The 27,662-nt window shown below is 37.0% G+C and overlaps 1 protein-coding gene across 10 annotated transcripts in view; it reads right to left on the bottom strand.

Moving 5' to 3' along the window:
- The window catches only part of LOC140135020 (uncharacterized), a 57,615-nt gene that overhangs the window by 16,918 nt on the left and 13,035 nt on the right, over positions 1 to 27,662 (bottom strand). For 8 of the 10 annotated variants that reach the window (XM_072155960.1, XM_072155969.1, XM_072156024.1 and 5 more), the window contains one exon: positions 18,986 to 19,032. Coding sequence is in view for 7 of the 10 variants with exons in the window: in XM_072156024.1 (XP_072012125.1) it covers positions 18,986 to 19,032 (47 nt within the window). In the remaining 3 variants the exon portion in view is untranslated. Of the gene's footprint in view, positions 1 to 5,079; positions 5,162 to 18,985; positions 19,033 to 27,662 lie in introns of all 10 variants that reach the window. The other 2 variants (XM_072155978.1, XM_072156043.1) reach the window with 1 other exon arrangement.

Below are 27,662 nucleotides of genomic sequence, written 5' to 3'. Positions count from 1 at the left end.
CCTGTAAAGGCCACGCAAATCCCAAAAACGGCACAAAGTCTGACGATAGTGCAGCCCTCGACCCTTATTAAATAAGCCCCTCTATGTCTCCATGGTAACAGACCGCAAATATTGGGTAGTGCCATACTGCAGTCTTTTAGTGACATGCTTTCTACAGATAAAATGGAGTATGACGGCAGCATCAGACTAATACAGAGTCAGTTTCTCTGTAACTATGGAGACATATAGCCTGCATGGGACTTTTAGAAACATATCAAAGTATTTTTGCTTTCATTAGAAAATAATAAAATTTGCTTTTGCAAAGGGGGACACAGGCAGTGAAAATAGCCTTCACAAAGTTTGTCTACATTTAAACAACATATACATAGATGATCCATACAACTTTTTTTTAGAACTTATTTAAAAATACATTAACTCCAATTGATGCATCTCTCACTTCATTATCTATTATACTCAATTGGGAGATTTATCAAAAGTGTTTAAAAGCAGAACAATTCTGAAACCAATCAGAGCTCAGCTTTCATTTAATAAACATCCCCATATTTTATGTATATCACTGTGATAAGATGCTATCTCAAAGTATCTTATAAACCGCTAGAGATGGAATCATTTCAGCCTATTGGAAGAACTATGTAATTATCCTTTTTACTCTATTCTTTTAAAGGAAACCAGTCATCAGCATTTCACATTTTGACTTAATGACAAGTTCCAATAGCCTTTTCAATACTAATTACCAATCTTCTTTTATAATTAACATTCTTAGTTCCATTTGGTTTTAAAAGTATACATGACCCCCTGCCAGCTAACTGCATCGATGCATGGGATATCTCTTATAATCCTGTGTCCCCACAGCTCTGCCAGCTCTTCCTCTCCCACTTCCTCCATCCCATATCATACAGGAAGTGAAAATGTGGAGAGAATAGAGAGCCATCATTTTTAATTATTAAAATGAAGCAACAAAAGAGAAAAATCTGTCAAAAAAGAAACATTAACTAAATAAGATAACAGTATCTAGTAGTTGTGTATTTTTGGCAAATTGATATATAATGAAGGAAAATAAGAGGGTTGCTTTCAATTGATCCTCCCATTGACAATGATGAAAAAGAAATCCAAACTGATCCTGAACTTCCAAACTTTAAGACTGATATCAATTAATAATATCTCACAGAAAATCACAATTATCTATATTTCCTAAATACAATGAATCATCTTATAGCACAGCTGATCTGCTATTATGTAATGGGAACATTAGTTCTAAATTCTTAAGATTACTGTCCTGTATTAAAGCTTATAGTACAGAATGCATATTAACAAAGAAAACTCAAATTAAAATATTGAGCTATTCTGGGGTGCTGTGAGATTTCAGCTCTGAAGCCTTCAGAACTAAAGGCTTCATGCAGACATGCTTGTCACACATACAGTAGTTTCAATAGCAGTTGTATAACATTAATTTCAGTAACATAAATTACTGTAATCTACAATGTTCTGTACAATGCATGGCCATTTATACAAGGGACTGTAAATGTACAGCACAAAAGTATTAAAACTGTAAAAATTTATTCTAAAATTTTAGGAAAATGTAACGGAAGCTAAGAACAGAAAGGAACTGTAAGGGCTCATTCAGACTGCCGTCTGCGGGGCCATACATGCCGCCACAAATTTGTACATCCCTATAGACGCCAATAGCGGCACAGAGGGGATTCGGTGTCACACACGTCCGGGCCGCACACCGCAAAAAGATAGAGCATGCTCTATCTTTCGGCGAGTATGCAGACGTGTTTCGCTGTTTCCTATGGAGGGAGGAGGGGCCACCTCCTCCTCCTCTCCAGCACATGGCGGTATGCCCGCACGGCGGGCATACCGCATGTGTATGTACTCTAAGTGTAATTCAACAGTTGCTCCCCATTGATGGAAGATTGCCTTTTACTATAATAGCAGAAAAAAGATGCTGACTGCTGTGCTGCTTTTTCTGCTATTTAAAGGAAATCCAGCATCATAAGCCATCATGATAAACCAGGGACATTTACTTATAGATACAGGCACTGTGACTTTGGTAATCCATGGCCTTCCTTCTAAAATTATTCTAATGAGTCTGAAGAGCTCCTGGGGGTGTAACCAGAGCCCCTCATTGCTTGCAGTATCACAGACCTGATGTAATCTCACTGCAGCAGAGGACGTATAAACATAAAGTGTGATGGGGAAGTTTTCCTTGCACATTGTAACAACCTGTGATTCTACATTAGTATAAATGAGACATTTAAAGGAAACCTACCACTTGTAGTGGCAGGTTTCCGATGGAAATACCGGGCACCAGCTCAGGATGAGCTGGTGCCGGAGCTTATTTTAGTTAGTGTTTTAAACCGTGGTATCGCGGTTTAAAACACTTTTTAAACTTTATAGCCGGCGCAGGCAGGTACGCGCTCGGCGCTTACCGTGCGCGCGGCTACATAGGAAGTGAATGAGAGCCGCGTGCACGGTAAGCGCCGAGCGCGTACCTGCCTGCGCCGGCTATAACGTTTAAAAAGTGTTTTAAACCGCGATACCGAGGTTTAAAACACTAACTAAAATAAGCTCCGGCACCAGCTCACCCTGAGCTGGTGCCCGGTATTTCCATCGGAAACCTGCCACTACAAGTGGTAGGTTTCCTTTAAATGAACAGTATAAATTAACATTGTCATGCATTGGTGGTGCGGGAATACAAAAATAATCCATATGTGAGTCAAAAGTTCATTATAATGTGCCATGATGAGCCCTTTAAGTAATTCCCTGTCACACCCAAATTAAGTTTCTGGGGTGGAGGTTTAGAGCCTGGACAGTTTTTGCAGTTTTTCTTAATGATAGTTTGTTAGTATGGGCAACTTTAAAGTAAATGTAAACTTTACGGTACCTAATGTGTCATGTTTACTTATATGTAACAAAATATTATTACCACTATGCCATATCCTTTAGAAAATATATTATTATATTACTTCATACTTCATTAAAATACTATATTTCCTTATATACTTTCAACAAGATGAACCGTCCAAATTGGTATCTGTTGATCTTATGCCCTTTATCACCCATAACTTCCTTCTTGTATTTGTTGAAATTACCATGCAGATGTTATTTTAATCCATGGTGTGAATTTATGGGGGTACACGCAGATAGTTTATCTGTACTCTCCAGTTATGACTCTTTTAATGAAATGAATTACGGTAATATATTTGTGCAAAAGAAAGATAACTAAAACAGATACAAATTGCTAAAGAATTTATCTTTGACAGATGCGGTAAGGACAATCTTGTGCCCCTGCCTCCGCTCAACCCCCTCTCCTATAACCCTGCTCATCGTGAGAAAGTGGTGAGGATATGTCATTGGGAAACAAGGCTCTTTTCAAATTCATATTAATTTATCCATGCACTCCGGCTGAGCCGCAAGGAGCCTAGAGAAGGAGAAAAGGGGAGGGGGGTCAGCAGAGGGAAGCGAAAGGGGGATGGGGGCAAGTGGGGAGAGGGATGAATAGGATCTCAGACACAATAATGGCATTCATAGTTGGATTGGGCAGACACAATAAGAGTGTCCTGTGTGTGTTGGGTGGACAAAATGGCTCCATCCCAATCTTTTTTCTCCCCCTCATTATATAATACACATGCATTGTGTGCCCTCCTCTCTAAACAGTGAATGAGACTCATGTTTGTGTAACTGCCAGAGGGATAGAGGCTGAGGTGCAGCACAGACATGCCCGCCTTATTGTACTATAGCATAGGACTTGTAGATTTCTCTATAAACATTTCACTTGTCAGTGGTAGAAAGTCTTTTTTAATGTGAAATCTTTTTTTTTAATAATGAAAGATTGAGCTAATGGGTTTATGAAAATCAAATCAACAACCCTGATCTAACCATAGAGATTACTTTAAACGAGAATACAGATATGGGGGTCATTTAAAAAAATTATATTTGCTTTAACCAGAATATAAAGGAAATGTTCACACACATGGTTAATGCTGTTAATGTGATGGTGGGAGTGTCATCTACAAACTTGCTACCCATAAATGAAGTTTGTGTTGTGGTTTTAGTAAGGGTTGCTGCAGTTAATGTGGATCTTCATCTGGTAAAGGCACACAAAAAGCCGATTAAAAAGATGTGCATAAAATCTTTACAATTATTATTATGATATTGTATTGTGTTATTGATTTTGTATTGCATTGACGATTTTCTGTAAATCCATGTATAATATTCATACATACATAATGTGCCATTTTACAGGGATCTGCAGACGGTCAACAGTCACCTATATTCTAACCTTATCAAATATATATTACTGCAATGTAATTTTTCTGGCCAATGTGTTCTATGGTAAAATTCTTGAACATCTCTTTACTATTTCTAGAATATATTACATATAGTTTACAGCAACAAAAAACTGCCATAACCGTCTCATTTTGGAAAGGTCACTGTAAAATATAAATATTATAAAATATCTTTGTAGGAAATTACCATCAAAATCAAGCATTTAAAAAACATGTAAAAGTTGAGTTTGGAAGGAAGGTGGCCATGGTTTACAAATATAAGAAGGTTACCACAGTCACCAGTGGTGTAACTAGAAGCTGATGGGCCCTAGTGCAAAGTCTGTACCAGGCCCCCGACTATAATGTAGACTATAATGTATTGTTTATAGTAATAGTGTTCTCATATGGGAAAGTGACACCATAAGGGCCCCATAAACCTCTTGGGCCCCGGTGTGCTCGCAACCTCTGCACCCCCTCAAGTAACGCCCCTGACAGTCACAAACTTTTCAGCCAGGATCTTAGATTATATATATATATAAATATATATATATATATATATACCTTATATACTCGAGTATAAGCCTAGTTTTTCAGCACAAAAAAATTGTGCTGAAAACCCAAACTCGGCTTATACTCGAGTAAAAAATATATATGTTTTACCAGGTTTTTGTGGTAAAATTAGGGGCCTCGGCTTATACTTGGGTCGGCTTATACACAAGTATATACGGTATATATATATATATATATATATATATATATATATATATATATATATATATATATATATATATATAGTGTATATACTCACATTAAGAATTTGGTTATTTCTGCAGCATATGCATATATGTCTTCAAAAACGTAGATAAAACCAGTATTTTTTGCTGAAGTTTCTGCAAAAAAAAAAATATTTAGACTAAACACACCCTTACTGTGTTACTTCTGATTTTAGCTTGAATTAGCCAGATTTTACCTGTTAAGCTATTTTACAAAATGTTAGTGTATAGATATTCAATAATCCTAACTATTATAGAAATAAAGCTGCTTGCATAATCAGAGCCCCACATCTAGATATAATTATCAAAATGGCAAAAATCATCGTTGTTACCATAATTTCTAGTTGTACCTGTACTACACAGTTAGACTTCAGTCATGTGTGGTCAAACAATAGCATACAAAATACAGTGCAATAGGCAGCTAAAAGAAGTGTATATTGATTACAGGAATCCATATATACCGTCACCTCCAATAGCTCATGGAATATGATTAATAAGGAAAAATAATACATAGAGAACATTTTACAACATTTCATTGCTAAATTATGTACTGTAAAATCTTTGTATTCATGCAGACCTAGTTGGGGAAAGGCATTTTTGAATGTCACATTTAAGGGCTGTTTAAGATGGCCATGTTCTCCCCGTGATGCAGTGCTTCATAGTGATATATGATGCAAGGAATCTCTTCTTCCCTGCGTAACAGAAGCACCGACATTGTAATCATGATTCCAGTACGGTGCTGCAGTTGTGCAGGGAATAAGGGGCTCCTTACATCATATATCACTATGAGTCCTGTCCTTTGCACTGAGGTTGATCCATGAAACAGGACATGGGAAGGTCTGTGATTCATTCTGTGTAAGCAATAACTCTGTAGTACAAGATGAAAACCATCACTCACTACCAATTGTGTTTTTTGGCAATTTGTGACAATTGTAAGGATAGTGAAGCTTTTTGAAAACACAGAATACTTTGGGCGTGTTTCTTTTGACATTTAGGCTTAATAATATGCTTCTCTGTGTTTGTCCAAAAGAATTGAAGTTTTCAAACCGTAGGCCAAACAATAACACTAATAATGAGTCTTGATGTTGATATATAAAAGTGTAAAAATGTGAAATCAGATGGAAAGTTTGAAGTTTGAATATTGTCCAATTTGAATGCCAAAATATAAGGTTAAGTCCTGAAACTTTCCTCTCAGTTGTAAATTAGGCATTCAGGGATTAAGGTTGATTTCAAGACAAAGATTTCACAGTACACAGACAAACCACCTGCTATCTTCCTCTGTGGTTTGTTCCACTTCCTAAAAGTAAATAAACACAATAGAGGCAGACCAGGAGGAACTGGGCATGTTGTAAAGGGTGGGACGTTAGTCAGTAAATAGAACAGCTTCATAATAATTAGTTCAGAGAATTAGAAGAGTACAATAAAGAGAAGCTGGTTGAGAAATAAGGATTACACTGGGAATTGCCTGTAGTTAATTAACATCTTCCCATTTAACACACTGCAAAACAACTCTGCTTTTATTGCTCGCTCATTATAAGGTAATCACAATTACTATCAGCCTGTCATGGGGAGAGACTTGGCTTGGAAGGGGAATGGTCTGTTTCCACTAGAAATATGTGCAATGATATACAGACCCCTACTTAAGGACACCGATTTACAGATGGCCCCTAGTTACAGACAGACCCCTTTGCCCACTGTGACCTCTGGTGAAGCTTTATGAATGGTTTACTATAGTCCCAGACTGCAATGATCAGCTGTAAGGTGTCTGTAATGAAGCTTTATTGATAATCCTTGGTCCCATTACAGCAAAAAACGTTTAAACTCCAATTGTCACTGGGGCCAAAATGTATTTTGTCTAAATCTACAATTATAAAATATACAGTTTCGACTTGCATACAAATTCAACTTAAGAACAAACCGCCGGACCCTATCTTGTACGTAACCCGGGGACTGCCTGTACTGTAAGGCCTTATTCGAACAATACATATTTTGCTTAAGAATAAGCCATACTAGAGGTCGGTCCAAAACACAGAAGTAATACTGATCTTTCTGTTATTTATCACTATTGTTCCACTCCTAGGTTTGTCTTAGGAAAGCTGAAAGTAGCCTTAAGCAGTCCTAGTAAAAGAGTAGATCAATGAATTGAGCCTGGTTTCATTGTAAACTGGTTGAAGCATCAGATCTGCATAGAATATTGTTTTGAAGTGAGTGCGACTGAAAAAAGGTGCTTTGTGCTGTGTCGTTCTCACAAAAGATTTGCATTTGGGTCAAAATTAGTGTCACTTGTCTTTCAATGTATATGCATAAAATGAAGCTGCATATTGCCGTTGATATGGGACACAGACTGTGTATATATTAGTTATGTGAGTCGGGCTGACCTCAGCGGGGTGAGATGTCGTTTGGGCGTGAGAAAAACTCTGAGACCCTTTTCACAGCTGTTCAGAGCGTCCCATTGAAGCCGAAGAGAGCAGAGTTAACCGTCTCCCCTCCCTACGTCTTCCTATTCATTCTGCAAACCCCCTTCGAGAGATCCTTCAAAATGCACCTCATTACTCAGTGCTGGTTGTATTCAAGATCCCGCAGTGCTCCTGGTATCTTAGTGAATCCCTGCAGTTTTCATGTTTTTTTGGTTATTCCTTGTTTTTTTTGGGATTGTAGAGTTCAAGTAGAAACACATCACAACCAAGGTGTTTTTCTATCAAACACTGACATTTTATGGTAGGGCCTAAAACAAGAATTTTCTTAAGATATTTGCAACTGCAGGCATTGTTAGGACTAAGAGCTGTCTTTTTGAATAACAATGGTTAAAGACATATGTCTTTTTGACTTGGGGGATAGTCTTATTCATCACTATGAAACTGGCATTGGCTTTGAGAGAAGAAAATAGCAATGGCTTCCTGATACATCAAAGTCGGCCTTACACAACACTAAAAGCCCCATGTAATAATAAGGCATCCCTATAGCTATTCATCTTTAAATGTATAGAAGTAACTTAAAATATCAGTAGAGATAACTAGAGGAAATGTAAGGATACAAACCTAATTAACCAACAGTAAATATAATTGATTGTAATAAAAGAAACACATTTTTATTTGTTATGGGTCTGAATCTAAATGAAAGGAATAAAATTACCGTATTTTTTGCCCTATAGGGCGCACCGGACTATAAGGCGCATTAGTCCGATGCGCCTTATATATGTAATAATTACATATATAAGGCGCATCGGACTATAAGGCGCGGGGTCCGGCGGCCGGGGGCGTGGCGGAGGTCCGGGGGCGTGGCGGAGACCCGACGTGACGCGGCGACGGGACGCGGCGACGAGACGCGACGCCGAGACGCGACGGGGAACGCGGGGAAGGTGAGGGGGAGGTGGAGGAGGGCAGCGGACCATACTTACATAGGTCCCCGCTACCGGAGACAGCAGATCTCCCGCTGGAGATCTCCGGTAGCGGGGACCTATGCAAGTATGGTCCGCTGCCCTGTGCCCAGCGCCATACATAGGGCGCACCGGACTATAAGGCGCACTTTGGATTTCCACGGAAATCCAATGCTTTTAAGTGCGCCTTATAGTCCGGAAAATACGGGTAATTAAATTAAATTAAAGGAAATCTACCATCAAAATCCATCATGATAAACCAGGGACACTTACTAATAGATCCAGGACCATGACTGCGGTAATCTTCTTATATTTATCTATGACATCCTTCCTTCTATAATCAACTTTTAAAATAATGATAATGAGTCTGATAGGTCACTGGGGAGGTCTGATAGGCTACTGGAAAGGTTCCCAGAGCTCCTTCTTCCTTTAGCTTCACAGGCTGTTACAGTGTGCGGAGCACTTCTCTTCTGACAGAAGAGAACAGTATTAAAAACTGTCAGACAAAATACAACTGCAACACAGTTATATTGCACAGACATGAGAAATACATTTGCAAGCACTAAAGACACTGGAAAAAAGTAGCTCAGACGCTATCATATATCTGCCCCATTAAGTGAAATGAGAAGATTCCCTTATACAAAGAACCGAATAATTTAGGTGGGCCTAATCCAGGGTAGTGCACAGATATTCTCTGCTTGTGTTATGCACCCCCACTTTAGCTCTAGTGCTATGTAAGATGAGATGTTAGTTTCCAGAGTACTAGAGTATAGCACTATGGAGTTAGTACAAGGTTTTTGAAATATAATTTATTCCAGCAGCAGTTAAAACTACACACAATGAAACCAAATCTGTTATCATAAAGAGGTAAATATTCTACAGAACTGAATCAATTTCTAATGACATCTCCAATCCATCCATATTCAACGCCAACTGTTACACACCAAGGTACATGAAAATTTTTGGATTTGATGACAATTCATAGACAAATCACGTCATTGTCAGCAGCATGGTACCCTCTGGAACAGACAGCTGCTTAAACCTTGGCTGTAGGCAACTATGTTGTTTGAAACAGAAAAGTCCATGTATGCTGCTATCTGTATTTTAATATAAAATGAAATAAAGACAATAGGTTTTATTCCAAAAAGTGCCATAGCAAATTTTTCTTCTTTTCTGCTCGAGAAAGTGTAGGCCAGTATGGACTTTGGAGAAGGTGCAGTAGGTTTATATATTTTTAACCATTCCCATTAGCAACACACTTGCATCTGAGGCCAGCACCTTTCCTAAACCCCACTACCGAAGGCTCCATTCAGAACACTATGATCATTCCTTATTAATTGTTATATTTATATTCACAAATCCTATATAATGTTTATAGTCACTCTTTGATGTGAGACACTGTGAGGTCACTGTCCTACCCTTACAATTTTTGGTTTTGTTTAAATAAAGTTTGTTAGCTAAAACTGTACCCAACTAATATAAAGTGTAAACTATTTCATGTGGTATAAAATGTTGTACAGCAAGGATGCACGTGAAACAATTTCACATGTGATGTCTGTAAATGGAACCACTGTTTCATAAATCCTTATAGAAAGATGTTATGGTTACATGACTTCATACACAGTTATGGCACCTAGTATAACAGAAGTGACTGTATTTTAATGTAGTTAATGGCAGACCTACTGTGATGATACCGCAAAACCATACAGCAAATGTTGTCTTATTCGTCAGATTCATTTGTCTTTGACCTCATAATTGACTCTCATGGTTCCTAGTTAGATTTATTAGTTACCTAGCATGTTGGCAGAAACTTACTTGTTCCTAGGACAGTTCCAATTATCCCCCTGACTTGACAAAGCGTCATCCAGAGGACTAGCTTTAAGGGGCTTCTGGCTTTTATTTGCATGCATCTCTAACTGTATAATGATATGTTTAACTATGTTCTAATATACTTTGCAAAAGGCCTCTGTCTAAAATTAGCACTGTTTTTGTTGCCCGTGGCCACCAAACAGTGTTAGGCTTTTATTTTTATACTGCTCTAGAAAAAAAAAGGAAAAGGAAAACCAATATGACGGATTTTATTTAAAAGGTTTTACGTTTTTCATTATTTTTTGCAAAAACATTGATTACATACATGAATCAGCTAACAATGTTAATCTATAAGCAGAGTCATTACTTTGAGGTAAAACAAGGCCCATGAAACTTTGGGGGCCCGTATGGTGTTACCTTCAATATGAGAAGATTAGTACCATGAGCAATACATTATAACTTGTGGGCCTGGTACAGATTTGGCATTGAGGTAGGGTCTATCAGTTGAATGTTAGACTTCTGTGTACAAGAGTTATTTATTATCAAGTGAGAAGTTGCATGTTTTGTATTAACAGGAACCTGTTAATGGCAGACTTTGGAGGTAAACAATGTTGCAATTCTCTGACATCTAGAAGAGTATTATTAAGTACGTGATACGTGATACGTGAAATCTCCATTTATCCTGCACTACTTTTTGAACGAAGGGAAGGAATGAAAGTGTGAATTTAGCCTTAAACACACATGATATTACAAGTTGCAGAACTGTTCATTTAACACACATCTGCATTTACTGGTAAACCTTGTTAGTGTGCTAGTCCCAACTTAAGATGAGACTTTAAATATCTTAATATAATATAAACGGTACAATTAAGATGACTGAAATGACATAAAGGGTTCTGTTCCATGTAATGTACCACATACAACATAATGATGTATAACTACAACTTCTACAATTATGTGTTAGAAGAGTCATTAGGGCTGAGCGTTAAGATGATTCCTTTAAGGAGCTTTAAAATCCAGGCGTCTACATTAAATACATAAACAACCTACAGGACTTTGTCCCAGTAAATATGAAAAAAGAAAATATGATTCATTCAATCTTTTCAAACAAAATAAGATAGATATGTCGTATATAATATAAAATAATACTGAATCATTACTTGGAAGTAAGTAAATTTTAGTTAAAGCTTTGGTGATTTTATTGTGCCCTTGAATAACCTTCAAGCTATGGGGAGTCAAATCCATAAATTATTCCTAACCCCATAAAACAATTCCTAGTGATGGGACATAAGACAATACCCACCCCCACATTTAAAACAGGCTGCATAATATATAACATTTCAGCAATAACAGCCACATACTGAATTTATCATAATTCATGTTTTTGTTTGCTAGCTTTCTAATATAAATTTGTAGAAAATCCTGGCAACTATTGGTGGACTCACCTGTCACACCTCTACGTTGGCGGTCCACATCATACTCTCCCGACACAGTTTCAGCAGGCTTGCCTGCTGGACAGAGTCCAGACTGCAACATGTCTTCCTCTTGATATGTGATTCTCCCCTGACCTTTCCCTGCTGATGTGATGTATATTTTTTGACAAAATCAGGGGTATTACACACCTTTTTAATGTTGTTTTCTGCAGGGAAGGTTAGGCAGCGGGCCGCCAGACAGTGACTGTCAGTAAGAATTAGGGGAATATGAGTGTTTCCACCCTGGGATTCTTTCTGCATCAATGCATTCAGCAAATAGTTAACACCCCCTTGTCCCTCTGACACCCCTTATGATGAGAGATTTTGAAGGAACCAGACATGTCCCCCAGAGTATTCAATCCTATATAGGCTGCAGGCACCAACCATTTTCTATTTATTTCTTTATGTCTCTGGCCTATTTTTTATTTCTTATAACTTCTATCTTCTCACATTTGTGGTCAACTGAATATTATTGGTATATATTTGCATACTCATAGCATTATATACCGTATACATTATATCTGTTTTTGGGCTCATTAGTCATTGTCTTTCATCATATTCTTCTAGAATTGCATTGTAAAGTTGTAACTTGCCCCTCAATTTTCCATCTTCACATGAGACTATAGCATGTAGCACATGACAGCCCTAATTGTTCAGCCATCTGATAATTATTATTTTTCTGTGATGTAACCAGTAAGTCTTCCAGTATAAGAAATAATACACTCCTACCCCTCACTTAGGTCTCCCCTAGGGTCATTGGATACATTAAGACTGTAGTGATTTAACTAAATGTACCGTATATACTCGTGTATAAGCCGAGTTTTTCAGCACAAAAAATGTGCTGAAAAACGTCCCCTCGGCTTATACACGAGTCAAGCCGTGTAAAAAAATAATTAAAAATGGACTAAAAAAAAAAAATAAACTATTTACTCACCCTCCGGTGGCCCCGATGCACAGCGCTGCTCCCCCGATGTCATCGCGGCTCCTCTTCTTGCTTCCGCGCCGTCTTCTGCCTTCTTTAACATCACGTTGGGCGCCGCCATTGTTCTTCTCCCGTGCGGCGCCTAGTATGACGTCAGCAGCGGCGCATCATACTAGGCTCCGCACGGGAGAGAACAGTTGCGGCGCCCAACGCGATGTTAAAGAAGACAGAAGACGGCGCGGAAGCAAGAAGAGGAGCCGGGAAGCCAGAAGAGGAGCCGCGATGACATCGGGGGAGCTGCGCTGCGCATCGGGGCCACTGGCGGGTGAGTAAATAGTTAATTTTTTTTTTAATTCTGGGCTGACTGTATACTACTGGGGGCATGCTGTATATTACTGGGGGGCAGGCTGGGGTGGCTGTATACTACTGGGGGCAGGCTGGGGTGGCTGTATACTACTGGGGGCAGGCTGGGGTGGCTGTATACTACTGGGGGCAGGCTGGGGTGGCTGTATACAACTGGGGGCAGGCTGGGGTGGCTGTATACAACTGGGGGCAGGCTGGGGTGGCTGTATACAACTGGGGGCAGGCCGGGGTGGCTGTATACAACTGGGGGCAGGCTGGGGTGGCTGTATACTACTGGGGGCAGGCTGGGGTGGCTGTATACTACTGGGGGCAGGCTGTATACTACTGGGGGAAGGCTGTATACTACTGGGGGAAGGCTGGGTCAGGCTGTATACTACTGGGGGCAGGCTGGGTCAGGCTGTATACTACTGGGGGCAGGCTGTATACTACTGGGGGCAAGCTGTATATTATAGGGGGCTGGCTGGCTATATACTTGGCTGGGTCTGTGACCAATGCATTTCCCACCCTCGGCTTATACTCGAGTCAATAGGTTTTCCCAGTTTTTGGTGGTAAAATTAGGGTCTCGGCTTATACTCGGGTCGGCTTATACTCGAGTATATACGGTAGGTAAAAATATTAAGCACATATACCACAACTGAAAGAATAACTTTGTCTATTTAAACACGGGGACTGCACTTGTTATATTATGGCTGTATTTTAAGAAAAACTGCATCATACAAGTCCACCAGCAATATCTACTGCGCCAGTGGATGATAAAGAAAGCAATACTATTAAGGCAGCCAAATATATTCTGAAATCGTCTTTGTCATTCCTTCCCCTAGCCCGTGGAACAGCATTTATAGAAGTGGCATCTGTAAAAGACACATCCATACATATAAATTGAAAGCCTCTCATTACTGTCAAAGTCTATATATCCTACAGGTTGAGGTAAATAAATATCATCTATATAACTGCTCTGTAGGAAAGTGATAGTTTATCACTAGTGGGAAAGCAGAGAGCAACCCAATTGCAATATACCTAAAGGGGATATTCATAGTCCTATTTTACTTTGATATGAAATTATAAACAGAGAAAAATATCTCTTATTTAGAGACAAAATATCTTTTAACATACTGTATGTAAAGGAATGACAGTAATCCCATAATGCTTGTCTGAGATGGTCTTAACACATCTTTATTTACTAAGGTCCTGTTACTCATAGCTTCTATAAGCCACTTTATGGAATACACATTTTGCATGTTAAGTTGGTAAAAGTTAATATATTTTTAATTCACTTGGTTAAAAAACATTATTTACTATGTTTTTAATACAAGTGTATGCAAATCAGGCATTTTTTTCAATGGGAGCTAAGTGCACACACACACTTCTAGGACTACCAAAATGCTTACAACAATATCTTGTTTTAACATCAAACATTGATGTTCATGTTTGACATTTCTGATTGCCGTTACTAGACACAAAATACTTTCAGTTGATTGCATTATACGCTTTATAGATGGTCAGATATTATGCAAATTGTCAGATAGGGATACCCTGATATCTAAAATATTATTGTCAAAAAGGATGGAGACCATAGATGATACATAACTACTGCGTAACTGCAATAAAGCCTACAGCCATTCTCCATATGGGACAAATTAAAATGTTAGGATCTGCCCTTGTTTTTAAGATAACAGAAATATGTGATCTTCTTCTGAAGCAGCAATCAGAAAAAAGTAAAATATCACACAAAATAAAAGCTAAATTACCCCAATGCTACATATAATGCTTTACATTTCTTTTTTGTCAATAGTTTTAGAAAAGATGCAGGTTATTAAAGGAAAATTACCATCAAAAGCATGATAAACCAGGAACATTTACTCATAGAGCAAGGCCTCCTAACTTCTAAAATCAACTTTTTAAATTATGCTAATGAACCTGAAGGGCTGGTTATTACAATGAGCAGAACATGTCTCAACACAGTCCATGAATAACAAATATAAGAAGATTACCTCAGTCACAGTGTCTGGATCTATGAATACTTGTCCCTAGTTTGCCATGATACATGTTGATGGTAGATTTCCTTTAAACTGGAAATTTGTATTGTTAGCTTTTTTTTCTTGGAAAAAGTGCCCCTAATGTCTGTGTAGTTATGTTTGGTAATACAGCTCATTTATTAAAGTTATGTATGGTTAGAATATTGATATAATTCACCAAATAAATACATTTCCAACCTAATTACAATGTTATGCATTGCTCGAAAATCATGGGGTTATATGAAAACTAAATTAACAACCTGAAATTTAATAAAACTCAATATTAAAGTACAGTACTTACAAAACTCAGATATGGTAGAATAAATTCTTTGTCATTCACTGAGGGCTTGTTTAATTATTAATTAATTATTATTTCTTGTTGTCCCCTTTACATCTCAAGATTAACACCTCCAGAGAGAGTAGGAAACAAAATATAATATTGAATAACTCCCCAGATGAAATATTCTCAAAGCTTGAGAGTCCAAGGATAAATCCCAACTGAGATATTATATATACACTTGTCCTAGTATAAGGTAGACAAATATATCCTAATTTGGTAGCCCATGTGTGGAGCATTAAAGAACTGTCATCATGTAAATTGTATGTGAGCTTTTTGTGCTTTGTAGAAATCATTGAGTCCTAAGCAACCCTTTAAGGCATCTTTCACTTGCAAGGAATGATGCCTTTGCTGGAGGCTTTGTCATTCTGATTGACTGGCCTCTTATCACACATGGATTTGCTTTCCGTGAGCCAAGATGCTCCAGTTACAGATAACCAGCCTAACAGTCAAGGAACTAAGGTCTATGCATTGTCTCCATATTCAAAATACAATGCAAGCAGCTCCGCAGTGAGAAGTGTCATTGTAGTCCAGTATATTAATAAAAACCACCAGTCTGCACAGAGGAGCTGCACATGCTGTACACAGGTTGTGTTACTGATGTCTGCTCTGTTTCTGCCTGTATTGGCTTCACAGGATGCATGAGTAACATTAATAAGGGACATTTACTAGTATGTAAAATTAATAGAAGTTAAGGAAGCCACAAGTAATATTCCAAATTAATGAAACTAAAAAAAAGACTACTGTGTCACTGCGATGGGTGCATGCTGTTCTACTGCAGCCTTAATACAGCTACAAAGCAAAGCTACATGCATGAGGCCTAAAGGCTGGCATGTTGTATCCAAGCCTAATATTCCACATTGATGGCTGATTCAATGCTTATTTGAATACCATTTACAACATCTATACTGCATGAAATTTATAGAAATACCATATAGATTGCATAAAACTAGACTCTGCATTCTTGGTTATGTCTTTTTATTGGCATATAGCAGCATTGTTGAGCGTCTGAATCATTGTGATACATGCTGTGTACAGTATTACAAACATACTGTATGGGCCTCGCCTCTGGGATTTATCAAATACTAGCTTATTATGGACAGATGGCGTTGCCAGGAGACTATGTTTGATAATAATGAACTGCAGAAAATTAATGACACTTTCTCCGCCAGCTATTTTAAGAAGGATAATCTTTCCATCTCAGATAAGGGAGAAACTGGAGTACCAGAAAAACCTATAATACCTATTGCTCCTGTCTCCTATGTTTATGTTATATTTACCTAACTGAGGTTGCTATGTGGCTGTACATTTAGCTGAACTGTTGGTAGACAGTTTGAAGTACATGGAGACTCTTTTCCAGATCAAAATAAAAATGAGTCCCTGTTATTTACACTATCTTTGTCTTGTAATTTTTGTCTGCATTCTGATTCGATGTCAAGTGAACCCCTAAATGGAGTTCTGGAACTACTGGTAAACATTTCATTAAATGTCTTCTAGTGTACAAATACCTATCCAAGTGAAAAAAGTGAGTGAATAGCATACACATATAAATTCCAAGTACATAACAAATTGTATCTACATATAAGAGATTCATGAAGCCAATTGATGAGCTATACACATGGGACTCTGATCAGAGCTGTACTGGGTCTAATTAAATCCAGCAGCTCTGATTAACCCCTTTAGACCCAGCGGTCATGTGACCGCCGAATCTATGGAGCCGACGGCAGCGCCGGCTCTGCTCCTCTCTGCATCATACTCATTCAGAGTAATGGTGTGAGGAGCAGAGAAGGGAGAAGCGGTAACAAATCGTATCTCCCTTCTCCCTAGTGTCTCCGGGTGTCTCTGACACCCAGAGACCAGGTCCTGCTCCCGTGGCTAGACTCTGAAGCTATGCCCAATGGCGTCTCAACTCAGCTGGCGGTCTGAATAGAGTTAAAATACATAGGTGGACATTTAAAAAAGCAATTTTTGGCGGAAATAATCTCCATTCCTGAGCAGACGAAGGCAAAAGTTTAGAAGGGGTTGCAGAAGAATTAGCAACTTTTGTGTGACTTTTTAAAGATAAGGCACAAATAACAACAAATTCACATACCTAATACATCACCCTTTAGGATAAATGAAACAAGTCCAAACCCCTGAAAAAGCAACCAAAGAAACACACAAATGACCTGACTGAAGAATAATGACCCCCTTTGTTTTCTCTTTCATTTCAGTTTTCTGTATTCAAGATCTGTTTATGACTTGTCCATTGGGGGAGATAAAAGTTTTCTAGTTACCCATGGAAACTAATCAGAGATCAGCTGTCATTTTAAAAACAGCTGTGGAAAATTGAAAGCTGGACTCTGGTTGGTTGCCATGGGAAACTAGAGCATTTCTGCTCTCAGACACTCCTGATAAATCTCCTCCTTTGACTTGAATTGCATTCCCATATTTAATGAAAGGGTGGGTTTATTACCAGGATTGCTATGTTCTATGCAGTTTTAAATGTTTTTAAATGTTTCTCTTCTTCTGTGCACTGCAGCTTCTGTACAACCGAAAGGCACTGGGTTGACTTCTTAAAACAGTTTCAAATTTGCTGGAATTCTCAATAATTATTTGAAATCTTTGGGAGAATGTGGCAGGAATTGATTTCCCACAGTGCCATTGCTACACAGACATTTCCAGCTACTGTCCCAATAGCTAATTGATGAATGACCTGAACATGAGAGCCTCTTCCTCAGAATCCAGTAATACTAGTAGTTTTAAAAGTGTATTAATAGTAGTATTTTACGTCTAAATCCCACAAAACACAAAAGGTTTTTATATTTTACAATCAGTGTGTAGTGGTAGCAACCATTTGTGAGTCGAATTGATTGCATTCACTTTAGTTAGCTATGATAAAATGGCCACTGAATCCACCATCACAATTTACTTACCCAAATTAACTGTTATTTTACGTAGGGCTATGCCCACATGTGCCACTCCTGCCTTTTTTATAGTCCATGACAAAATATCACTTTAGAAATATGCAAATTGGGCTGAAGTGCTTTGGCAGCGCACCTCAGGGCTTCGGCTCTACATCTTGCTAAACCCAGGAGTGACGCAGCTGAAGGGGGAAGGATGATAGTTGATGCTGGGTGATGGAACTGTAGCAGAGGATTTGTTATTGCTATGGTGCTGGAACTCTGAGGTGCTTTACTAATGCCCACTTGAGCCTCATTTGCATATTGCTATAGTTAACTTTTGTCATGAAGGGAACATCTGAAAAATAAAAACAAAGGCATGGATGGTATTTGTGGGCATAGCTGTATGTAACATAGTAGTTAGTTTGGGCAAGTTATTTAGTTTTGATAGATTTTGTTTTAATGAAATGGGACTGAGCAGCAGTACTAGACAAAACTTGTAATGTATCCGAATAGCACTGATTCTGGAATATAAACATAATTTTCCTATTCTCATTAGTTTAATTTAACAAATAGTTAAAAAAGTAAGATTATATTAGGGAACTCATGTATATTTACCAGATTGCAATCTGTTAAAGGGAATGTGCCACCATCAATGCTTCAAATAAAGACGTGCTGAATCCAAACAGTTTCTTTTAAGAAATATTTAATTGTAGATTTTGTAAATTCCATCAAATTTTCTTGAAGATTGTGGTGTTTACTTACCATTGAAGGATCTTTTGAAAGTTTAATTCTCCTGTCGATGAGGACTTCTGAAAAGACATATGTGAAAAATATTAGTCCTGTTTTCTCGCCATTAACACTTGTCTATTTGCATTTTAATGTATAAAACTAAGAATTCATATATTGCAGTATGAAATAGGTCTTGTATCTAACTATATGCTCCTCTATATATGTATGTGCCAATATACATAGAGGATTCATCATAAACACCTTAAAGGAAATCTACATCCATAATCAAGCATGAAAAAACAAATATCCATAGCCTCCTTCCTTCCAAAATCAACATTTTAATTATGCTAATGAGTTGAAGGCTTCTGGGGGTGATACCAGAGCCCCTCCATGCTGTAGCTTTAAAGGCTGTAATACTGTGCAGGAGCACATCCCCCTCCCACTGTAGCTGACACTTCCTCTGCTGCTATAAGATGACATCAGGCAGGGGGAAGGGAAAGTACTGAAGGAGGAGAGGGCAAGGGTAAGACAGTCTAACAGCCTGTGAATCTGCAACATGGAGGGGCTCTGGAAATACCCCCAGGCCTTGAGACTAATTAGCATAATTGTAAAAGTGAATTTTAGAATGAAGGAGGCCATGCATAAAACTTATAGTGCCTGGATCTATGGGTAGGCGCCCCTGGTATATCATGCTTGTTTCTTGATTGGTAGATTTCCTTTATAGTAGACTTTTAAAGTGGACAGTCATTGTTATTGTAATTCCCCTTCCCTATGACAATAACTACTGTTAGGGGAAGTTCATGGTATGTCCCTATTTTCCCTTTGACCGTCACTCATTGAAGTTAATGGAGACCTTTTTACTATAACATAAAAGCACAAGAACCCATTGACTCTATCTCTCTCACATACACCCATAAGAACATGTTAGGTTCTTTAGACTCAATGTTAAATATTTTTGTTTTTAATATTTATGTTTTTAACAGCATCAATAGCAGGTAGCATTAAAACTTTATGTGCCTTTAAAATCAAATTGTGTCACTGATATATATATATATATATATATATATATATATATATATAGATATAAATTATAGGGTCTGATGGTACATATTGATAAGACATAAAATATGTTTCTCAAGAGTAACTATAAAAATATAAAATAATGACTAGGTTGTGAGAAGCATAGTATAATCATGATCAATGATGGTCCTTTCTGTTTAAAGGACTTCTTCTTTTAAACCACTTTTTACCAATTGTCTCTTCCAATTAAATACATGCAAATATTTAGGATAAACATCTCAAGGACTCAACAGTATAGACATGAATTGAAACATGATTTGTTCATCAAGCCTTCTAAACACAGTTTGTTCTGGTGAGGAGGGCCTTCAGCTTTGTAGATCATCTGTAGAAGAAAGAATCGGTTTGTACGTTCGGTTGTCTAGCTTTATGAATTTAGGTATACTCATACAGCTAGGTAACCAAAGACAGAAACCAATTCATTTTGCAAACAATTTCATGGTTCCCACGCTGTGATCCACAATGTCAAGTAGTAATATGAAACATTTTTTTAACCTTCAAGAAGGTAATTTTGTTTAGCGTTTGGCTCATCATTATGACACATTAAAAACTTGGCCTTTCGTATTGCAGGGTAAATAGAATTTCACCAATTTTAAGTAATTGAAGCTTCCTATCACGTATGTAAATATAATAATGAGACAATTTTTTCAGTGCCATGTTTGTAAACAACAATAAGAACAAAAGAGTTGCGGTACTTAAAGGGGTCTTCTAAAAGTATGCAAATGTAAGTATCTTATCATCTAAGGATCATGTAGATGATGGGTACAAACATTGTCTTTTTTTAGTTTAGTTTATTTTCTTCATTACTTTCCTTCTATAACACTGGGGCCCACTACCTTAATATACAGTGAAGTCAGTGGAAATTAAGGCCTGTATAGGTTACTGTAGGTCGAAACTGATTACATAACCTTTAAATGGAAGCTGAGTAAGGCCTAAGCTTTCCTTGAGTAGATTAGCAGATCTTCTACATTATGCTTTTCTCTATTAAACCTACTCGCACTTTTTTTCACTTTCTCCCAGACATTCGTATCTCAGTAAATCTCCTTTCAGTCATTTGCTCCATCAATCCTCCGTCACTTTCCCATCCTTTTTCAATTGTTTCAACGTATCCCTTTCTTTCTCAAAAATTTCCACTACCACACTCTTTTTATGTCCCTGCTTCCCATGACCTGACCTTCAGACACTGAAACTCCTTTTCTCTTTCTGTGTCAACAGCTCTGAAACACTGAGATCTGTAGAGGCTGTTTATTCTAAAATAGTTCATAACACATTCTTTTTTGTATAGAAAATAAGCATGAATTCATAGTACAATCATAAAATATCAATACTATTTATTTCAATTTCAATACTGTTTGTAAATATATGCCTATACTATTACTTACTATATTCACTTAGTGTATTCACGAACATATTGGTTTATAGCCAACCACTAAAAAGCCATAACTATATATGTAGACAAAAAAATAATATAAATAATATATATTAATACAAAGATATGTAAAGACACAATGCTATATGCCAAGTGTATGTGTGTATATATAAATATATATTGGTAAATAACAACTTGAACTGTATTGCACAGCCAGCAAAACAGACTAAACAAATCTTCTATAATTATGTTATATAAAGTTATTGACACAAACAAGTTAGAAAAGGAATAAAATATGAATGGTGGTAAATACCTTTGGAAAAAATGATCATGAAGTTGCCATTTTAGTTGGAGTCTCTAGTTGATTAGAGAGAGAAAGATGTGATTCCATGAATGTGGATTCATTTGGGAAACCAGAATGACCCTGAGAAATTATCACTCCTCCTCCTTCCCCCACACCCCTAACATTATCATAGCCCCACACCCCCTCCTTTTCGAGCATTATTTCAAGAGAAGGGGCATGGCCAATTTGATCCATTATGGGAGCATCCCCATTCTTCAACTAACTGATAAGATTCTAGTTGGAAGATCAGACGGAGGTTCTCTCTCCCTCACTCTTTTTGGGAGCTGGGAAAGTCTGGGATTGAAAAGAGGTTTTGGAATAAAGCTGAACTGAGTGAAATACATGAAAAGACCTCATCCTGAGAAGGGTAACCTAAACATAGACTAGAGGTCACTCCACCAACAGAGTGTCATGATTACACCATAGTATACATGCTGCCCTTTGCATCAAAGCCCATGGATGTCCTATTCACATGTTTATGTATGTGTGTGTGTTTGTATGTGTTCTATTATTTCCTTCCATGCACATATGCCTGAATTTGAATTTTTTTTTTGTATCTTAAGTTTACTTTTAGGTCTTATTGGTCTGTGTTTCGGTCTGAATCCTTAAATGTAACCTTCTTTTCAAATCAAGAATTTTAAAAAAAAGGACAAATTTGTTCTTCTTTTAATAAAAAAATGTTTTGATCATAAATAGATGTGTTTTCTTAAAAAGCTGTATTTTTATGTCAAATATATTTCAACATTAACTATCTTAAATCTTAGTGTTCAACTTTATTGAAATATTTTGCACTGGAAAATGTAGTATAATAATATGAAAAAATATTAATGCAAAACATTTAAAATAAAAACATTATTATAATGGAAACGGTAACAATCTATTATAAAATATCAATCTATATTATTAATTTTGTGGAATTGTATACTTAAATATAAATTCTAAAAATGTAAACAATTGTTATAATTATAGACATAACAGCCAAATGGTAATAACTGCCTAAAATAGCATTTTAATTTTATCCTGATGTTTTACATATTTTAATACATTTTACAACAATGGTTAAGGTTGGTTGAAAACCATAGATTCTTATTTTTTCTGCTTAATTGAGCAGTAAAAGTAATTAATCAATAAAATATATAATATACCGTAAAAGTACAAAACAGTGAAAGTCAAATCTATCTTTCTACATTTCATACTTTTATATGTATATTTTATACAAACACCCTCTCAGAACAACAACTATTTGGATAATTTATCTATATCAATACACAATTATTGACCAATATTAGTTTCCCTTTTATATTAGCTCTTGATTGTACATTGTTACTTCTGGGTAAATCCTGACACTTGTCACCATGGTAACAGTCTGGGAATCCTAACAAGTTGAATACTGACAAATTCTAGCATTCTATTGTTCATCTTATTCTGGGCAGTGTAAAGAAAGAAATCAAAGGTGGTGGTTTTAATTATCCTTCAGATGGGTCTAATTCCTTATTTGTGTTGGTATATTACAGTATGTAAGTTTTAAATCCACTGCAAAAGCATACATGCAACTTTTACAATTTTGTAAGCAACATAGTAGGCCAGTAAAGTGAATCCTACTCCAATGACTAAAGCACAAGCTTACAAAGAATACCACTAAAACATAATATTAGGACATAACTAAAGAAGCAGCCACTTATTATATATTGAAACGTCATTTCAAGAATGTAATATGCATTTTACATATTAATTTTACCCATGGCTGTAAGTGGGAAGCAATTTTAAGGGCTTACACTGAAAAGGCTTAGTGATAGTTCGGGAGTGTGAGAACGCTACTCATCCTGGGTATCAATATACAGAGCTAGAGCAGTGAATGGAACCTATACCTCTTTTTTTCTTCTTGCAACTCAGGCAAAAGTCATTAGTTTTGGATAACTTGGAAAATCCCTAATTGTGACTAGTTTTGTATAAAATTATTTATTTTTATGTGAAATGCAATATACTACAATAAAATACATGAAAAGAAAGGCAGAAAACATTGTGTAGTAAGTTCTGAAGCGTAACTTGACTTGTGCGGATAAAACCTATAGAAACAAAGATACCATACCAGACACCATTTGAAGGAATATCGCTGTCAAACGAAAAAGTGGAGCATCAAAGTGCCATTTTTCTTTACATCTTTGGTAAGCGTGCTGTGGGATTGTACTGAATCCAGCTATATACAGTACATACTGCCAATTCCTCTGAATTACGTTTTCATGTGATATGAATTAAACTGTACCCTTATTAGTATGGATTTATATATATATGTGTAATGTTGTACAATTTGCAATATATTTTGTGCATTTTTTATCTGTTTACCATTGCAAAAGAGCGCTACATTATTTATTAAATTACATTATTTTACAATTTCTAGGATTTTAAAACAGGAAAACAATCAAACCCTGTCATAAATATGTGCACCAGGTTTTCACATTTAATTGTTGTGGCCTAAAACAACATAGCCTACATTACATCTGATTTAGTAACAAAATACATGGTTGGGAATTACAAAATAATTAATTTATGCACATAAATTTTATATACATAAAATATTAATATTTACTTCTAATTTAATTTGTGTGTAAACAATGCATATTTACATATAGTGTATGTATGTAGCATGTTATAAAACAGGAAATTTAGAAGGTTAAAGCACGGTAGATTGATATACCTCTTTTAAAAGAAAGGTTCCAGTATAACTTGTCATATATTCAAATATACATCTGCTTACTGAGCTTAGAAACCCAGCTTAGAGCTTAGAAACCCAGTCATTACTACAAAGGCTTGGAAGTGGGACCCACCTCTATTATGACCAGAATGAGAAAATATTTAAGGGATAAACAATGCATTAAATTATGGATATTTCTTGCATCTTCTGTTATGCTATATAAATAGTACTATAATAGTAACATGTCTCCTTTAAACATTTGCTAATGCTTACATTCATTCTAAACTAATGACAACATTTCATAAAAGACGACAGTGACTCAAAATGTCAAATATTCACTACTATATTTTTCATTTTTATAGGGTCTTATGTGGTTTTGACTATTTTGCAATTAAAAATGTCACACCATAAAAGATCATTGAAATAGTGTTCCATAGAATGACATTAGTAGCCTGTTCTTTGAAGAATATCTAATATTTTCAGAGGGAAGCTGCTAGCGACCCATCGTCTAATGTGTAAGACATTTACCCTTCTGATTACAATTACAGCATCTTGGTCTTAAGGAAGTTCTTATGAAACTCAAATCTTTAAATGCTGTTAAGAATAGCCTTTTTCTTGTTTGAATCCAAAGGCAAGATCATGTTCACCTTATGGATAGACATGAACATTGTGCTCATTATGCCTCCGCCTACAAACCTTCTGCACCATTCTGGAGCTTATGTAATGATTCTGCTGCATTCCTGCATTTGATATGTTTTGTCCTCTATCACAGTCTGAGCTGTGTTGCTTCTCCATTTATAAGCAGTCATTTAGATTGAAAGTTCTAGGTCTACACTCATGATTGTATATGTATGAATGGGAGAAGTGTCTTCTATGGGTGTGGATTTCGCTTACCATGTCCTGCACCTCTGAAAATGAGGTGCATCAGATCCAAGTTCAAACTGCAATTCACTCATGCAGCGAGGCAATACAGCTTTGTTCCTATACAGCCCCCTTGTAGGGTGTTAACACGGGGGCGTTGAGCAATGTGAGTATAATAAGAATGGTACAAGGTATTGTATAATCTGAATGTGCAGACAAGCTCATAGCTCAATCACTTCTACACATAACTATATTATGTAAAGCCTACTTTCCTGTATAGTAGGAAAAGCAAACACTATGGTCACAATTTGCAGTCACAATTTCACTTATCTTTGGGTAACTTGTTCCTAAGCAATGAAATTAAATATACCTTGATGTTGTACTTCTTTGGGTTACTACCTAAAGGGGGCAGTAGATAGTATCTACATTTTTAGAGTACACTTCATGCACTATGTCCATTATGTCCATTACATGGGATAGGGCCTAACTTGCTGATAAGTGTAGGTCTCAGTGCCGAGACCTCCGAAGATTGCGAAAACGAGGGGTCCATTACTGACCGCTACTCAGACTAATGTAGCGGACTGCTGTGCATGACTGTTCTGCTCCATTAATCTCTCTGGATCTGACAGAAATTGCCCAGCGCCACGCTCTGCAATCTCCGTCAGCTCCATAGAGATTAATGGAGCAGAATGGTCAGTGTGGCCGTCTGCTCCATTACTCTCATGGAGCAAAGAGGGGTCAGTCGGAACCCTTGTTTTTGAGATCTGTAGGTGTCCCCGTTTGTTTACAGAGGAAGGCGCTCCCATCTGACTACTTCAGCTCAACAGATACAGTATTAGATTCAATGCTGAATCAGGCACGCAGCATAGGATGGATGGGCATTCCTTCCTCTGTAAACCAACAGGGGCATGGCACTGACGGTCGGCAGCGTGGGACAATGTGAACAACAGAAGAGGAAAAGATAAACTTTTTAAAATAATTATAGTATTACATAAGATAGTTGAGATGAAGTTTTCTGAAGATCTGTATGAAATACTGTCAGGGTACCCTGTCATGCACCACTCATGCAAGGCTTAGGGGTCCACTACATTTTAACCCCTATGTAGTAAGTTTGGGACTTTAATTTTAGGTCTGATAACATATCCATGCCCATGATCTTCATTCAACCCAGGGCCTATGGTAGTGTAGAACTAACACCGAGAACGGGACATTATGTACTAAATGTAGTGCAAAGAATGAAGCTTATTATATCCAATATAGATCGCTACTATTAAAGGGATTTGCCCATGAAAGAAAGTTCTGTAATTACTGCAAATTACATATAACTCTCTAACATATCAAGTTATCATTTAATGGAATGTACAGTGTCCATCACCTTTCCATGTTCAGAGACAAATGTAGAGGGTGCATGTACTTTTGCAAAATGTGTTCTGCAGTTCTTTCTGCTGATAAATCAGAGGGTGTCTCACTTCAAACAGTCATATCCCTGGAACCGGCGCACCACAATTCTGGTTTCCTATTAAACGGAAGAATCTCCCCTTTGATATACTATTAGGATTGTATGATCCAGACATATTCACTGCTAAAGTTGTGTATATTCCTAACTCCTTATTATTAGTGTATATGACATTTATGTACCAAGGATAACCCACTTAACAGTTCTGTTATTACAAGCAGTGGAAGGCAGTGAAATTTCATAGTCTGTTAAAATTGGAGTCCTCAATTTTTTGCTATTAGCTGCATATTAATTTCTGAAAATATTGATTTCTAAAAATATATCATTGTGACACTTAGGGGTCAAAATGCTCAGTAAATCCTTGAGGAAAGTTTCTAAAATGGTGTAATTTCTAGTGGATTCCACTTTACTGTATGGGTTTGATAACACAGTCCGGTCATTATGTGGCCCGGGATGCAGTTAAAATGTAGCTGCATCCGATTAACACATTTTGCCAATAATTCATAGCAAACTTATTATTTAGTGACTGTTTCATGCACCAGTTTTTGTTAATTTTGTAATGAATTATTGGCAAAATGTGCTAACTGGATACAGCTGGACATATCTTTTGTTATTTTCCCATTGATGAAAGCTTAATTTTAATTCACTAGTGATGTTTACGCAATAAAGATCAATTTTAACCCGTTACTTTAGAATTTTACTCAGTTTTATTGCTGTTTTTGTATTTTTGTGCTCCTGTACAACTCCTCCCACCCCCACTGACATCAGCTCACCACACTGTGAGCTCTGTCCATGAGTGAGTGAAAGAGGAAGAGTTGTAAAGCAGCACAAATGTGGGGCTGAGAGCTGAGGAGTAAGTGAGCAGCATAGACAAATTACATGTTTGTTTTTTTAATGCAGCAAAACCGAAAC

The sequence above is a fragment of the Engystomops pustulosus genome, chromosome 1 (genome assembly GCF_040894005.1).
Source record: "Engystomops pustulosus chromosome 1, aEngPut4.maternal, whole genome shotgun sequence".
NCBI lineage: Eukaryota > Metazoa > Chordata > Amphibia > Anura > Leptodactylidae > Engystomops > Engystomops pustulosus.
Note: the sequence above shows the minus strand (reverse complement) of the source record. Positions and strands in the feature narration are given on the sequence as shown.